Source organism: Filicampus tigris, chromosome 10, assembly GCF_054856515.1.
Source record: "Filicampus tigris isolate MCC_2025a chromosome 10, RoL_Ftig_1.0, whole genome shotgun sequence".
Lineage (NCBI taxonomy): Eukaryota > Metazoa > Chordata > Actinopteri > Syngnathiformes > Syngnathidae > Filicampus > Filicampus tigris.
In genome coordinates, this window is record NC_141226.1 from 2,910,910 (window position 1) to 2,928,425 (window position 17,516).

The 17,516-nt window shown below is 48.1% G+C and overlaps 1 protein-coding gene across 1 annotated transcript; it reads left to right on the top strand.

The window, feature by feature from the left end:
• Window positions 1-15,894: 15,894 nt before the first annotated feature.
• Window positions 15,895-17,287, top strand: LOC147140400 (uncharacterized). Its single transcript, XM_086043140.1, has 5 exons — window positions 15,895-15,958; window positions 16,144-16,253; window positions 16,433-16,548; window positions 16,666-16,840; window positions 16,931-17,287. The coding sequence occupies exons 1-5, from the start codon at window positions 15,895-15,897 to the stop codon at window positions 17,285-17,287; spliced, it is 822 nt and encodes a 273-aa protein (XP_085899266.1).
• The last annotated feature ends 229 nt before the right edge of the window (window positions 17,288-17,516 follow it).

Sequence of the window (17,516 nt, forward strand, 5' to 3'; positions counted from 1 at the left end):
TTTATGATAAAAGTTTTGTTTAAAAGGGAGCGCACGTTCAGCACGGCCAGATTAATTATTGTGCTGGACGTGCGCTCATGGTGGTACGAATGTATGAAGTCCTGTATTTTAGTGTTTAAATATTACTGCATTTTCAACATCTTTGTTTTCTGAAATATTTGGTTTTTTTTAATTATTGGAAGTCAACGTAAACATTTTTTTTCAAGTACTGTACATGTTCTATGCAAGCCCACTAGTTGAAACAGGGCATTCTGATAAATATTGCATTTGTGGAATAAGTGTTAATCCACTCATTTTTAGCCATCTCCGGGGGCGGCCATTTTGTCTTGTGTTGACTGAAAATTACATCACAACTGCTCACAACGACCAATCACGGCTCAGATTCAGAAAACAGGTCAGCCGTGATTGGTTGGAACTGCTCTGTTAAAAAGGCCAGGTTCTTTCTTATTTATGTTGTTATAGCACTCTCTGGTGGTTAGCCTGTTGGTGTTATTTAATTTTAGTGAGGCATGTTTTGGTCACCTATTTCAGGACCCGCGATAACTACCAGACGAAAGTCATCGGAACACGTTTAAACATTCCATCCAAGTCGATCCAACTTACAAGGTGTGTGTGCATCTAAGTAACTTCATAAAGTGTCTTTTTTGTGATTGCGGTTTGTGGACATTTCAGTTGATATTGCTCGTAATGTTTTGAACTTTGTGTATGGTTACGACCACAGCAAATTGGTGTCGTGTTGACGAGGCATTTCATTGCAGCCGCTCATGTTTTTTCAATTGTGTTTTGTTCTACAGAAACCACACCCATATCCAAGCAAATTAAAGATTGCAGAGACAGAACTGTTTTGATTATTACTCACCTGGACAGTATTATGTTCTAGCTGGATATACTGCAGCGGTTATCACCCTCATTCACCCAGCCATACTCCACAAATATTTTACATGGTCCTTCGAGACGGATTGATAATTACTGCAGACAACGATGTCCTCCCAAGAAAGACTCAGAACATACTCAACTAATGGAGCCCGGAAATGAACAAGGATTCAGTGGAAGGAACCATAATGTCCTGTGCTGTAAATGGTCAGTCAATACATCGTCATCAGTCTTCAAGTCCGCGTCATCATCGTCGTGAGTTTTCAAATCCACGTCATCGTCGTGAGTCTTCAAGTCCATGACAACTTCGTCGTGAGTCTTCAATTACACGTCATCATCGTCGTGAGTCTTCAAGTCCATGTCATCGTCGTGAGTCTTCAAGTCCATGTCATCGTCGTCGTGACTCTTTAAGTCCACGTCATCATCGTCGTGAGTCTTCAAGTCCACGTCAACTTCGTCGTGAGTCTTCAAATCCACGTCATCATTGTCGTGAGTCTTCAAGTCCACGTCGTTGTGAGTCTTTAAGTCCACATCAACTTCGTCGTGAGTCTTCAAGTCCACGTCATCATCATTCTGAGTCTTAAAGCCCACGTCCTAATCGTCGTGAGTCTTCAAGTCCACGTCAACATCGTCGTGAGTCTTCAAGTCCACGTCATCATCGTCGTGAGTCTTCAAGTCCACGTCATCATGATCTTGAGTCTTCAAGTCCACGTCATCATCGTTGTGAGTCTTCAAGTCCACGTCATCATGGTCTTGAGTTTTCAAGTCCACGTCATCATCGTTGTGAGTCTTTAAGACAACATCATCATCGTCGTGAGTCTTCAAGTCCACGTCATCATCGTCGTGAGTCTTCAAGTCCACGTCAACTTCGTCGTGAGTCTTTATGTCCACGTCATCATCCTCGTGAGTCTTCAAGTCCACGTCAACTTCGTCGTGAGTCTTCAAGTCCACGTCATCATCGTCGTGAGTCTCCAAGTCCATGTCATCATCGTCGTGAGTCTTCAAGTCCACGTCAACTTCGTTGTGAGTCTTCAAAACCACGTCAACATCGTCGTGAGTCTTCAAGTCCACGTCATCATCGTTGTGAGTCTTCAAGTCCACGTCATAATTGTCGTGAGTCTTCAAGGCCACGTCATTATCATCGTGAGTCTTTAAGTCCACGTTATCATCGTTGTGAGTCTTCAATACCACGTCATCATCGTCGTGAGTCTTCAAGTCCACGTCATCATCGTCGTGAATCTCCAAGTCCACGTCATCATCGCCGTGAGTCTCCAAGTCCACGTCATCATCGTCGTGAGTCTCTAAGACCACGTCATCATCGTCGTGAGTCTTCAAGTCCACGTCGCCATCGTCGTGAGTCTCCAAGTCCACGCTATCACTATCGTGAGTCTTCAAGTCCACATCGTCACCGTCCTAAGGCTTCAAGTCCACGTCAACATCTTCATGAGTCTGCAAGTCCCCGTCTCCGCCACAGTTATTTATCTCCAGGCTCTCCCCTTCCAATCGTACTTGACCCAACACATCACGTCACAAAGGTTATTATCAAGGCCTATGACCAGCAGTTGCTCCACCCAGGAGCTGAGCGAGTCTTTGCTGAGATACGTAGTTGCCGATGGATTCTGAGAGGACGACAAGCAGTGCGAAAGTTCCAACACAAATGCCTAGAATGTCAAAAGTCGAGAGCTAAACTAGAGGTACCTAAGATGGCCGATCTACCTCCAGCCTGCCTCAGACTCTATCATCCAGCATTCTACTCTACGGGGATGGATTGTTTCGGCCCTCCTGAGGTCAAAGTAGGCAGAAGAACTGAAAAATGCTGGGGCATTTTGTTTAAATGTCTAACAACAAGTGTATATTGACCTCCTCAGTGGCCTCGGTAGTGATGCCTTCCTCATGTCTCTACGCAGACTAATCGCCAGGAGAGGCAAACCTCAAGAAGTTTACTCTGACCAAGGAACGAATTTCAAGGGAGGTACTGCAGGGCTGGAGCCGGCCTTTGGAAAACTAGCCCCTCTTCTGAAAACTCAGTGGGCCTCACAACAGATTGACTTTCATTTCAACCCTCCAAAGGCCCTACCATTCGGAGTGTGGGAGAGGGAAATAAGATCCGTCAAAGCTGACCTCCGTACCACCTTGGGATTGCAAGTTGTTCCCGAAGAGGTATTGAGAACGGTGCTAGTGGAGATTGAGGGAATTCTCAATTCCAAACTGTTGGGTTATGTGTCATCCGATATTGCAAATCTCGATCCCATTACACCGAATACTCTCTTGATGGGGCGGCATGATTCAGCTTTACCACAGGTACCTGAATCCGACCTTCTGAACAGGAAGCGTTGGAGACATAGTCAGATTCTCAGTGACCAGTGTTGGAAATGCTTCACACAAAATGACTTGCCTGCTCCACAAACTCATAACAAATGGACAGAGGATAAGGATGACCTCAGAGTCGGAACTGTGGTTATGCTGGCAGACCCACAATCCCCAAGAGCCCTTTGGCCTGTCGGATTAGTCAAGACGATCCTACAGGGAAGAGACAACACGGTTGGAGCTGCAGAGGTTCAAGTGATGGATAAAACTTTCGTAAGACCTGTGGCTCGTCTCATAAAGTTGCCTGCCTTTCCACAAGAAGAAGATTCTCAAATGGCCTCAATGGACACAAATCTGCTTCTCAGATTTAGGGGCGGCTGTTATAAAAGGCCAGGTTCTTTCTTATTTATGTTGTTATAGCACCCTCTGTTGGTGTTATTTAATTTTAGTGAGGCATGTTTTGGTCACCTATTTCAGGACTCGAGATAACTACCTCCAACAGGTATCAATCTTAATTGTGGCCTGTGGCGACTATATCCCGCTTATTTCTGACCCCGTACAAGAATTTACACATTGTTTGATATATACAGGGGGAGCAAAAATACTTATACAGAAGTATCACATCGGTGAAATTAGATACATGATGAATGTATTTTTTTCTGTTTTCTAAAAAACACAGTAAGTACACGATTGTATAGGCTTTATCTTTTTTTAATAACGGTTTACCTACATTTAATCCCTTTTACTGTAGATCTATTACAATAATTTCAAGAGAAAGAAATGACATGGAGTATGCTGAACAGGTAAAGTTGATGATATGCCTATAATTTGCTCAGAGAATGTAGAAGCTACAAAAGAAAATGAAAATAGTTGGTTAGACAAGTGTTATGCGATCACAAGTATGGAATGGAAATGACTACTGTGACAGACACTGGCCCAGAATAAAATATTCACAAACTAGAATCTCATGCATATAAAACATGCATTGACATTTCATTCCACATCTACATTTCTATTATCATTTATGTTTAGAATAGTATACATATATATACAAAATATTTAATAATTAAAAAAATACTCCTACTTGTGAATAATTAACATTTCTACCACACAATCATGAGGATAATGACACTCTCAACCAATCAAATATGTTAGAAGATGATAACCTCACTCCACTGGTGTCACTATCTTTTAATAAGATAGATGGCAGTATGACACAATCGGACTGTAATCTGTCTGTAAAAAGTCTTAATGATCGATCAAATTACGAGACACGTTTAGCGTGAGTTTTCTGTTTCAAACACTACTATTATAGCCCCTTCTCCACCAACAAGAACCAGCAACTTCTTGTTCCCGGTAACAAAGGTTCCTGTGGCTCTGGTTGTTTGCGTCTCCACAGCGTCAAATAGTTCTTGGTAAATTATGCAAATGAGAATGATGACACATCAGTGGGAGGTGTTGTGTTACTTCCCTTCTCATTACTGACACTCTACATCAACATCATTGCAGGTAGGAATAATTAAGTTACCATTAAAGATAGCATATTAATAATATACATTTAATATTGGTTAACTTTAAGATATACAATCGATATTAAAGTATGTCAACATGAAAATCAGAGTGAAAGTATTGTTGCTTAATGCCATGTAAATTTACGTTTTTATTGACTGTTTATCTCGATAAGGTAGTTGAAAACTATTTTCATTTGCAATGTCATCCAGGCTGCAAACAGTCTTTGAGGCAGTGATTCACAGACATATTTATGTATGGTCTGGAGAGGCAGAGGAGGCCTTAAAGGACTGCTTCAGCACAACTGTGTGGGAAGTATTCAGCGATGCTCACGGGGAAGACATTAGTAGTCTAACGGACACTGTTACAGACTATATAAATTTCTGCATGGAGAACACCATACCCACCAGGACAGTAAGGTGTTTCTCCAACAACAAACCCTGGATCACACCAGACATAAAAGCTCTCCTGAAGGAGAAGAGGAGGGCTTTTGCGTCAGGCAACATAGAGGAGCGGAGGACTGTGCAGCGCCAGCTGAGGAGGAGGATCAGAGAGGGGAAAAGGTCCTACAGGAAGAGGATGGAGGAGCAGCTGCTGCAGAATAACGCCAGGGGAGTCTGGAGGGGCCTGAAGACCATCTCAGGCCACGGACAACCCAAGACCCGGACTGGGGGGGACCTGCAGTGGGCAAATGAGCTGAATCTCTTTTTCAATAGGTTCGATCAGATGCCTGCCTCCACTCAGTCTCTCCTGCTGCAGTCTCCACCTACTCCTCCTGCTGGGCGTGTCACCCCCTCCCCTCTTTTCTCCACAGTCTCCAGCTCCCAGCTACACCAGATAGCCACCACTCCTTCCTGTCCAGCCTTGGCCTTCACAACATCTCAGGTGAGGAACCAGCTGAAGAAGATGAAGGCGAGGAAGGCAGCGGGTCCAGATGGCATCAGCCCCCAGCTCCTCAAATCCTGCGCAGACCAGCTGTGTGGAATTGTCCAGCACATGTTCAACCTGAGCCTGAAGCTGGGCAGGGTCCCCCAGCTATGGAAAACATCCTGCCTGGTCCCGGTGCCAAAGACCCCCCACCCGAAGGAGCTCAACAGCTTCAGACCAGTGGCGCTGACGTCTCACCTGATGAAGACCCTGGAGAGACTGGTCCTTGTCCACCTGCGCCCCCTGGTGAGCTCCTCAATGGACCCACTCCAGTTCGCATACCAGCCTGGCATCAGTGTAGATGATGCCATCATCTACCTCCTCCACACTTCACTCTCCCACCTGGAGAAGGCGGGGAGAACTGTGAGGATCATGTTCTTTGATTTCTCCAGTGCTTTCAACACCATCCAGCCCACCCTACTGGGAGACAAGCTGGAGCGGGCGGGGGTGGCGCACCACCTCACCACATGGATCCAGGACTACCTCACAAACCGGCCACAGTATGTGAGGACACAGGACTGTGTGTCTGACGTGCTCCTCTGCAGCACAGGGGCCCCACAGGGAACTGTCTTGGCTCCCTTCCTGTTCACCCTCTACACCTCGGACTTCAACTACAACACCCCTACCTGTCACCTGCAGAAGTTCTCTGACGACTCTGCGATTGTCGGCCTCATCACAGGCGGAGATGATCGGGAGTACAGAGAACTTACTCAGGGTTTTGTGGACTGGTGCCAGCAGAACCGTCTCCTGATCAATGCGGGGAAATCCAAAGAAATGGTGGTGGATTTCGGTAGGCGCCAGCACTCTTCACCTGCACCAGTGAACATCCGGGGAACAGATGTTGAGAGAGTCTCAACTTACAAGTACCTGGGTGTTCATCTAAACAATAAACTGGACTGGTGCAACAACACAGACGCTCTCTATAGGAAGAGTCAGAGCAGACTCTTCCTACTCAGGAGACTGAGGTCTTTTGGGGTTCAGGGGACACTCCTCAGGAACTTTTACGACTCGGTGGTTGCATCGGTCATCTTCCAGGGAGTGGTCACCTGGGCAGGCGGCGTCTCGGCCCGGGACAAGAAGCGGCTGGACAAACTCTGTCCTGGGCTGCTCCCTGGACTCTGTGGACTCGGTGGGGGACAGGAGGATGTTGGTCAAGCTGTCATCAATGCTGGACAACCCGGACCACCCCCTCCAGGGCATCCTAACAGCACTCCACAGCTCCTTCGTGGAGGCCACTTTCCCCCCTCACTCAATGGGTATCGCGGTTCTTTAAGGTCCCGATCAATCCAGCTCTCATCCCTGTCCAGTGCCACCTCAGTTCAGATCCTGCGGTGATGACCTCATAGCAACGTCACATTAAAACTCACACCACAACATGCATTTAAAAACAAGAGAAAAAAAAAAGAGTTCAAGTGAGGGACCACCCGCAGTCCACGTCCACACAAGGCGTCAATTGTGGGTCAGTCTAGGGCCGAGTCACCCGGTGACACAATGGCCAAGGTATTTTATTCTATTACAGACCTCAAGACTATTTCCAGACAGCTTCAACCCAGGAAAGTTAAGGCGTTCGTCCTCGTTTGTTCTACATATTAAATAGCACTTTTGCTAGCATTGAATATTATGTCAAGATGCACACCATACACAGAACATATATCAAGAAGTTGCTGTAGACCTGCACTACTAGGGCTGAGGACCACTAGGTCATAATAAGGCACACATAAGGTGGTTCACCAGTGTATCTCCGACTATCCAGCCAGTGTTGCAGGCTCTCAGTTGAGCAGACAGATCATCCATATATAAATTGAATAAAATTGGAGACAGAATTCCCCCATCGGACACCATTACTAACCCCAAAAGAGGCTGAGATACTCCCACCCCATTTCACATGCATGGTCTGATGAGAATACCAATAGGCCAGGACCCGCACAATATACCTTGGCACACCTCTATGCTTCAGGCTCCAGCAACTCCCCGCGACCCTATATAGGATAAGCGGTTTGGAAGATGACATGACATGACCTCTATGCTTCATTTTTATGAATATCTTGGTGTGATTCACAAGATCAAACGCCCTAGACGTATCAATGAAGCACATGAGGACTGATGAATTATGATGTCTGTATTTGCTCACAATTTCTTTGAGCGCAAAGATGCATAGCTCAGTGCCATGCTTAGCTTTAAATCCAAACTGGTTATCTGCTGAATTAACATAACAACTCTATCCAGAAGGATTCTCCCCATATCTTTGGAGAGAATGCTGGCTATGGCTATGGGCCTATAATTACTAAGGCTACTAACTTTACCTGGTTTGTCTTTTATTACTGGGACAAGCAGAACTGAAAGCATTGAATAAGGCAATGCTCCATGTATCATGAAGCCTGTAAAACAGATGGAGAACATAGGAGCAAGCCAGGTGTTCTGCAGAAATCTGGGTTTATGCCACATGCTTTGTTGTCAGACAATTTGTGCATATATTCAAATACCTCATGTGTTATTACTATAGCATCAGTGCTCATGTCTGCATCCTCCACAAAAGGATCACTTTTAATACAATTAAATAAGGAACAGTAATGGCGCCGCAACAAGACCACAATATTATCAGCTCCTGAAATTCCTTCCACAGAGCAAGGTAAGGAGGGTTTACTATTTGTAATTGCTCTCACATCTTTCCAAAAAATCATTAGTGTTATTATTCAACAGCTTGCTGGCCATGGAGTCTGCCCTCATAGTTTGTTCATTTCTACAAATAAAACGTACAGCATACTTATATCTTATGTTGGTTATTTTTTTAAGCTCAAGCTCAGGCCCCTGCCTCAGTCTTCCCGCTCTAGCCCACAGCTTAAAGGCTTCCCTGGCCTCAGCATGGAACGTTGCCACATGCTCATTCCAGCCTGGTCTGATATAATATTTTACCTTTCTCTTAATGAGGGGTTTACCACTTACCACTAAGGCAGTGACTATGCCATCATAAAAAGAACAGAGGGCAACCTTATGCTCAACACTTTTACAATTAGCATTTTTGCAGTTAATAGCTTCCATTGGCAGATCAATGTTACTTAAACATTTGTCAGTGTTTAGAAAGTATAGCAGTAGATCCTCCTTGGTCAAAGTTGACCAATCAATGGTGCTATTGTCAGAACTGCAGCCATTTCTTGCAGTTGAGGGTAGGACCATGACGTTTATTGTGAATCCAAGCGGTATGTGATCAGCCGTCGCCAACCCATACTGTATGCCCATATCCCCAATAGCTGTTTGGCCATCTGCTGTGCTAATGCAGTGGTCAAGCCATGACGTAGTATGCCATGCTTCACTTATATAAGAGTAGCTGTTTGAGGGCAGGAGCTCTCTGGTTGACAGGGTAAAATTATTATCTTCACAGAAGTGAGTCAAGTGTCTACCAAATGATGAGTTACAATGAGTAATGTCAGCATTCAGATCCCCCACACTATAAGCACAGCTAGTGACATTATCTTGAATAAAAGCATTGATAAAAACAAGTCTATTTAAATACTCATCTTCATTTTCACAGGATTCAAATGGTGTATAAACTTTATTAATAAAGTCATGATCATTATGTGTATATTGTACACCCACACACCAATCAACGTCTAGCGCAATAGTCTTGATCACAGCATCGAGCATTTTATCCCACAAAATGGCCACACCCCCTGGTATTCTACCTCTGACTATAGCCAGGCTAAGATCAGTGGTTGATACTCCCACTCCGTGGAATTTAGGATGCAATGAGTTCAGTTTTTCCAAGTCTTGTGTGGCTAAAAAAGTCTCTTGTAGACATAAAATCTCACAGTCCTCCAGTAATTTATCAACAACCATGCGTTTGGCTTTATCCCCCGCGCTCTGTCCCAATCGCAGGCCACGACAGTTGTAAGATAAAACCCGAATGGCCATCAGCAGCCTGTGGAATTGCCTTTAGGCACATTTAGCCCACCGAAGGCAGAGTTCGTATTAGACCCTACAACCACAGCCTTACGCGGTTCAAAGTACCGCCTGACTAATGCACCTTCAGGCCAGAGAGCAGGCATGTACATGTCCCCAATATTATCACACTCAGCGGTCACTTTGAATGAAGCAAATCGGCTGCAAACATTGTCAATTTTATGACAGGTGACTTCACATTGCAGCTTACCCTTAAGAGACAGAGCCAGCGTGACGGTGTCTAGCTCTGGATTGAACTTCGTGGTAAACACACTTACAATTTTAGTCTTGACAGTTTTGATGCTACTCACAGCACTTGTGCCAACAATTTGTATTGTACCTGGTCTTGTCATGGTCGTTCTTGTTGTGGTCATGTTTTGTTTTTGTTGTTCCTAGTTGCTCCAGTAGGGGCAGTAGGTGGATCCCCTGCAGCGCACCTGTTCGTAATCTTAATCAATGGACTATTTAAGGACTGCCAAGAAGACAACTCCTTGTCGGATTATTCCTCTGCTTGCTCATAACCATACCACCAAGTATTGAATTTTCTAGATGTCCTCTCATGTTTTCGCCATGTATTTTGCTCCTTTTGTTGACTCAAGTTTTTCGCCATAATAAGTATTATATCTTGTGTTATTAAAGCTACCCTCGGTTGAACTTTTTGGAATTGGTGTGATCTTGTCCTTTTACGACAAGCAATTTTCGTTATTTCTTTCCTTGCCTTTTGCAAGCGTTTTTGGTTGTTCTCGTTTTCCTGGTTTTGTCATACCAGCGCCTTTAGTTGCACTTTGTCGGTCTTGCGTATTTTTTCTAATAAACCCTTTTTTCTCAAAACACCATCTGAGTCCACGCTTTTAGAGTCTGCTTTGGTTCCGGGTCCTCCCAGAACCCTGACAGGTCTCTTCCTTCTTGTAGAGATAGCAGCGGGACGTGATCCCAAATGAACAGCAACATTTCCCGCGGATAGAGCAGCCAAGCCCCCAAGCTGTGCCAACATTCACGTCACCCACATTTCCTACCGGGGTGTACCCACCCATGGGTGGGAACCGCGAACCCTCCCTACCTTACCCATCTCGTTATGGTGGGGAACCTGGGTTGAGTGGTCAATTTATACATCATTGCAGTCTAATCTTTGATCAGCAGCCCTTTACTTAGGCCCAGGATAGCACCAAGGTGGCTTTCATGATTAGTTTATTGACTGGCTAGGCTACTTTTTGGGCCATGGCCATGAGCAATTCCCGTCCTGAACTTCGGTCTTCTTTCCCGGACTTCCTTGCTGAGTTTCGGCGGGTGTTCCACCATCCAGTCTGTGGGAAGGAGGCCGGAGGTCAGTTGTTGGACTGTTATCAGGGTAGTCGGTCAGTTGCTGACTATTCCATTGCCTTCCGTATCTTGGCGGCGGAGAGTGGTTTTTAAGATAAGATAAGATAAGAATGCCTTTATTGATCCCACAGTGGGGAAATTTTCATTGTTACAGCAGCAAAGATATAGGTCACACAGGGACGGCGGCATAATGTAGCCATTAATGTATAACATTGACGGCAAACATTCAGGATCAAACCTATGTAAATATACGCAGTAAAATGTGTATATACACATGTATATACACACCAACATACATCTACATAAAAAGTATGAGGAACACTCATTTTGGGCTGTACATAGTACAGAGGAAAAATACTCTAAGTAAGTGACAGTGCTGCAGTGCTGTAGTGAAATGTAAGGGACAGCATTGGATAAAAATAAAACTAGACTAACAGTAGTGGGGAATGTTGAGTATTGCACGGTATTACAGTAGTAGGGAAGATTGGGTATTGCACGACATTAGCTCAGGTGCAGGACTGCACAATTGCACTAATGTCCGCCAGTTTGTAGAGACTACACAATGTTCTTGTTAAAGAGTCTGACAGCAGCAGGCAAGAAGGAACGGCGGAATCTCTCCTTTGCACAGCGAGGGTGTAACTGTCTGTCACTGAAGGAGCTGGGCCGAGGCGCCACCTGCCCAGGTGACCACTCCCTGGAAGATGACCGATTCAACCACCGAGCCATAAAAGTTCCTGAGGAGTGTCCCCTGAACCCCAAAAGACCTCAGTCCCCTGAGTAGGAAGAGTCTGCTCTGACTCTTCCTATAGAGGGCGTCTGTGTTGTCGCACCAGTCCAGTTTATTGTTCAGATGAACACCCAGGTACTTGTAAGTTGAGACTCTCTCAACATCTGTTCCCCGGATATTCACTGGTGCAGGTGAAGAGTGCTGGCGCCTACCGAAATCCACCACCATTTCTTTGGATTTCCCCGCATTGATCAGGAGGCGGATCTGCTGGCACCAGTCCACAAAACCCTGAGTAAGTTCTCTGTACTCCCGATCATCTCCGCCTGTGATGAGGCCGACAATCGCAGAGTCGTCAGAGAACTTCTGCAGGTGACAGGTAGGGGTGTTGTAGTTGAAGTCCGAGGTGTAGAGGGTGAACAGGAAGGGAGCCAAGACAGTTCCCTATGGGGCCCCCGTGCTACAGAGGAGCACGTCAGACACACAGTCCTGTGTCCTCACATACTGTAGCCGGTTTGTGAGGTAGTCCTGGATCCATGTGGTGAGGTGGTTGGCCACCCCCGCCCGCTCCAGGTTGTCTCCCAGTAGCGTGGGCTGGAAGGTGTTGAAAGCACTGGAGAAATCAAAGAACATGATCCTCACAGTGCTCCCCGCCTTCTCCAGGTGGGAGAGTGAATTGTGGAGGAGGTAGATGATGGCATCATCCACACTGATGCTAGGCTGATATGCGAAGTGGGTCCATTGAGGAGCTCACCAGGGGGCGCAGGTGGACAAGGACCAGTCTCTCCAGGGTTTTCATCAGGTGAGACGTCAGCGCCACTGGTCTGAAGCTGTTGAACTCCTTCGGGTGGGGGGTCTTTGGCACCGGGACCAGGCAGGATGTTTTCCATAGCTGGGGGACCCTGCCCAGCTTCAGGCTCAGGTTGAACATGTGCTGGACAGTTCCACACAGCTGGTCTGCGCAGGATTTGAGGAGCTGGGGGCTAATGCCATCTGGACCTGCTGCCTTCCTCGCCTTCATCTTCTTCAGCTGGTTCCTCACCTGAGATCTTGTGAAAGCCAAGGCTGGGCAGGAGGGAGTGGTGGCTATCTGGTGTAGCTGGAAGCTGGAGACTGTGGAGAAAAGGGGGGAGGGGTGACACACCCAGCAGGAGGAATAGGTGAAGGCTGCAGCAGGAGAGACTGAGTGGGCGCAGGCATCTGATCGAACCTATTGAAAAAGAGGTTCAGCTCATTTGCCCACTGCAGGTCCCCCCCAGTCCGGGTCTTGGGTTGTCCGTGGCCTGAGATGGTCTTCAGGCCCCTCCAGACTCCCCTGGCGTTATTCTGCAGCAGCTGCTCCTCCATCCTCTTCCTGTAGGACCTTTTCCCCTCTCTGATCCTCCTCCTCAGCTGGCGCTGCACAGTCTTCCGCTCCTCTATGTTGCCTGACACAAAAGCCCTCCTCTTCTCCTTCAGGAGAGCTTTTATGTCTGGTGTGATCCAGGGTTTGTTGTTGGAGAAACACCTTACTGTCCTGGTGGGTATGGTGTTCTCCATGCAGAAATATATATAGTCTGTAACAGTGTCCGTTAGACTACTAATGTCTTCCCTGTGAGCATCGCTGAATACTTCCCACACAGTTGTGCTGAAGCAGTCCTTTAAGGCCTCCTCGGCCTCTCTAGACCATCTCTGAGCCGTGCGGGTCACAGCTGGCTGCCTGCGGACCAGAGGTTTGTACACAGACTGGAGAGCCACCAGGTTGTGATCAGCTTTGCCCAGCGGGGGGAGGGGCAGTGATGTGTATGCCTCCTTGGTGTTGACATAGAAAAGGTCCAGTGTTTTATTGTCTCTGGTGTGGCAGGTGACATACTGTGTGAATGAAGGCAGAGAGGAGGAAGGGGAGGCATGATTGAAGTCACCAGAGATGAGTATCAGGGCATTTGGGTGCTGTGTTTGTAGCTTGCTCACTGCTGCAGTCAAGACATCACAGGCTGTGTCGTCGCTGGCAGCTGGTGGGACGGAGACGGTTACCGCGATCACATTGGTGACTGCGCGTTACGTGCCATCTTCTGCCGTGGCTTGAGTTCCGCTCTGAAAAATAAACTGGCCATCCATGATGATACCACGACTTTGGAGGAACTCATCAGTCTTGCCATTAGACTGGACAACCGCCTTCGAGAGAGACACCGGGAGCGTGGAGGGGAGCAGCTCCATGCTCAGCCGAGGTCCTTCCATATCGACTAGATGCCTCCGTACCACGAGACTCCGCAATCCAGCCATCCCGAGCGCCACATAATTCCAGGGGCGGCCACAACGGTCGAGGAACCGATGCAGCTAGGAGGACGTCTGGGACTGATGGAGAGACAGCGACGGTTCCACGCGCATGCCTGCTTGTGGTCAGCAGGGTCATCAGGTCTCCACGTGCCCAACCAGACCTCCACGCCGAGCAGAGCCATCTACTTGTATGGGCAACTGTGAGTCAGCCACTCCGCCCAGCAGTGACCGCCGAGATCAGGGTGAGATCGTCTCTGCGCAGACTCTGGGGGGAGAGACTGAGGTCGGTGCTCTCCAAGGGAACAGACTCCAACTCGAGGGAGAAATTATCGGCCCTAACCAAGGCCTTGTTATCCGCGCACTCGTTGACTCTGGGGCGGATGATTGCTTTATTGACCCGGCTTTGGTTAAGGAATTAGGTTGTCCGGTCGAGTCATTAAAAGAGGTCAAGCGGGTGAACGATATTGATGGGCGACTCCTGGCGGAGGTTGAGCAAGTCACGGGGCTTTTGATCTTGAACATTTCCGGCAATCACGTAGAAAATAGACGCTTTTTCGTCATGCCCATACCAGTAGTTTTAGTTTTAGGATTACCATGGCTTAAGACCCACAACCCGGTTATCTCATGGGACCGCCCTGCCATAGTAAGTTGGAGTTCCTTTTGTTGTGCTCACTGCCTGAGGTCGGCTGTCGAGGGCAGTAAACCTTCCCGGGAAATTACAGTAGAGGAGATTTGTCTCGACAACATTCCCAAGATATATCATGACCTATGTCGGGTATTTAGCAAGGAGCGCGCACAATCGTTGCCTCCCCATCGACCCTATGACTGTGCAATTGATATAATACCCAACTCACCACTGCCTACAACCCGCTTATATCAGATATCGCAGCCCGAGCAGCAAGCCTTGAAAGAACATATTGACGATTCGCTCGCAGCAGGTCTTATCAGGCCCTCCAAGTCCCCATTAGGGGCGGGTTTTTCTTTATAGATAAGAAGGACAAGACCCTACACCATGTGTACACTATCGTGGTCTTAATGAAATCACCGTTAAGAACAAGTACCCGCTGCCTATAATGGATTCCGCTTTTGCCCCTCTTCAGTCTGCTACGGTTTTTACTAAACTCGATTTACGTAGCGCTTACCATTTGGTACGCATTAAGGAGGGGGATGAGTGGAAAACGGCCTTCAAGACTCCTTTGGGGCACTTCGAGTACCTGGTCATGCCATTCGGTTTAACTACCGCCCCCGCTGTCTCCCAGAGTTTGATTAATGATGTGCTCAGAGATGTTCTAAACGTTTTTTGTTTTGTCTATTTAGATGACATTTTGATTTTTTCTCGTAACCTCCAAGAACACTAGCAACACGTTCGGATCATTTTACAGCGGTTGTTAGAAAATCGTCTGTTCGTAAAGGCTGAGAAGTGTGAATTTCACATTAAGTCAGTTCAATTTCTCGGGTTCATTGTCGAGGAGGGTCATCTTAGAGCAGACCCGGCTAAAGTCCAAGCAGTGGTGGATTGGCCCACGCCCACCACCAGAAAACAATTGCAACGCTTTCTGGGTTTTGCCAATTTTTATCGAAGGGTCATCAAGGGCTATAGCCAGAGGGCGCTACCTTTAACCCGGCTTACATCCGTTAAGGTCCCCTTTGATTGGAATTATGAGGCAGAAACAGCTTTTCGCATGTTGAAGACTGCCTTCACCAATCCTCCTGTCTTGCGTCATCCTAACACTGCACTGACGCTTCGGATTCAGGAGTGGGGGCTGTACTGTCCCATGGAAGCACTGGCTTGAAGGAACCAAGGAGCCCTTCACCGTGTACACTGACCACAAAAACCTCTCCTACATCCGATCTGCAAAGAGGCTCAATTCACGCCAGGCCCGGTGGGCATTACTGTTGACTCGTTACAACTTCACCCTCACTTACCGCAGTGGGTCCAAGAATGGGAAGCCGGATGCCCTGTCCCGTATCCATGATCCTGCGGTGGAGCACCCTGGGCCTGAAAACATTCTCCCCGCTCACTGTATTGTGGGGGCGTTGAGATGGGAGGTGGAGCGGAGGATCCAGGAGGCGCAAGGAGGGACGACAGTACCAGCCGAATGTCCCGTGGGTAAACTGTTTGTGCCCCCGCAACTCCGATTGGATGTGTTACGGTGGGAGCATACGTCGAAGGTGGCGTGCCATCCCGGGGTGGACCGCACGTGTTGTCTCTTCTCACAGAGATTTTGGTGGCCGGAGCTTAAGAGGGATGTCTTGGATTTCGTCAAGGCCTGCTCTGCCTGCGCCTGCAGCAAATCTTCCCACCAACCACCGGCGGGATTACTGCACCCTTTACCAGTTCCACCGCAGCGTTGGTCCCACATCTCTATGGACTTTGTCACAGGCCTTCCTTTATCCCAAGGCAAGTCTTGTCATACTCACCATTGTTGACCGTTTTTTTCCAAGTCTGCTCACTTTGTTGCTCTGCCTAAGTTACCATCTGCTCTTGAGACCGCTGACCTGCTAGTCAGCCATGTCTTCCACTTGCAAGGGATCCCAGTTGACATAGTATCGGACCGGGGTCCCCAATTCGTCTCCCAGGTGTGGAGACGTTTCTGCCGTGCCATGGGCGCCACCGCCAGTTTGTCTTCTGGATACCACCCTCAATCAAATGGTCAATCCGAGAGGGTGAATCAGGACCTAGAGTCTGCACTCAGGTGTGTATGCCTGAGTCGGCCCACGTCACGGGCCACCCATCTACCTTGGGTGGAATATGCGCACAACATGCTGGTCTCGTCAGCCACGGGGCGTTCACCTTTCATGGCCGCCTACAGGTACCAGCCTCCGTTGCTCCCGTCGCAGGAGAGGCTGGTTGTGGTTCCGTCCGTTGAGCACCACTTGCGGCGGGCCCGTCAGGTTTGGAAGGAAACCAGGGCCGCCCTGTCACGTACTGCAGCTCGCAATCGGGCGATTGCGGATCGCCGGCGGCGTCCAGCGCCAGCGTACCAGGTTGGGCAGAAGGTGTGGCTTTCTACCAAGGACTTGCATCTTGCTGGCTCATCGCGCAAGTTGGAACCAAGGTTCACAGGTCCGTTCGAGGTGGATGCCATCGTCAACCCAGTGTCTGTCCGGCTCCGGCTACCACCGACCATGAAGGTCCATCCCGTCTTCCACATGTCCCTGCTCAAACCCGTGGCATCCAGCCCCCTGGCCCCCCCTCCCACTCCGCCTCCTCCTCCGCGGGTGATCGACGGCGGACCTGTGTACACGTTGAGGGAGATTTTGGACTCGAGGCTTAGAGGTCGACTTGTCCAGTACTTGGTCGACTGGGAGGGCTACGGACCGGAAAAGCGGCAGTGGATCCCCCGCTCCTGGGTCATGGACCCGTCCCTTCTCCGTACCTTCCACTCGTCCTTCCCTTCCAAACCGGGTGGTCCGCCGGGACGCGTCCATTGAGGGGGGGTACTGTCATGGTCTGTTCTTGTTGTGGTCATGTTTTGTTTTTGTTGTTCCCAGTTGCTCCAGTAGGGGCAGTAGGTGGATCCCCTGAGCGCACCTGTTCGTAATCTTAATCAATGGACTATTTAAGGACTGCCAAGAAGACAACTGTTTGTCGGATTATTCCTCTGTTTGCTCATAGCACCAAGTATTGAATTTTCTAGATGTTCTCTCATGTTTTCGCCAT

Bases quoted from the DNA above. Each gene is read 5' to 3' on its own strand.
- LOC147140400 (XM_086043140.1), top strand. From the start codon at position 15,895: ATGGGAGGTGGAGCGGAGGATCCAGGAGGCGCAAGGAGGGACGACAGT. The intron at 16,549-16,665 runs GTGTGTATGCCT...GGCCGCCTACAG, and splicing joins GACCTAGAGTCTGCACTCAG to GTACCAGCCTCCGTTGCTCC. The intron at 16,841-16,930 runs GTTGGGCAGAAG...GGTCCGTTCGAG, and splicing joins GTCCAGCGCCAGCGTACCAG to GTGGATGCCATCGTCAACCC.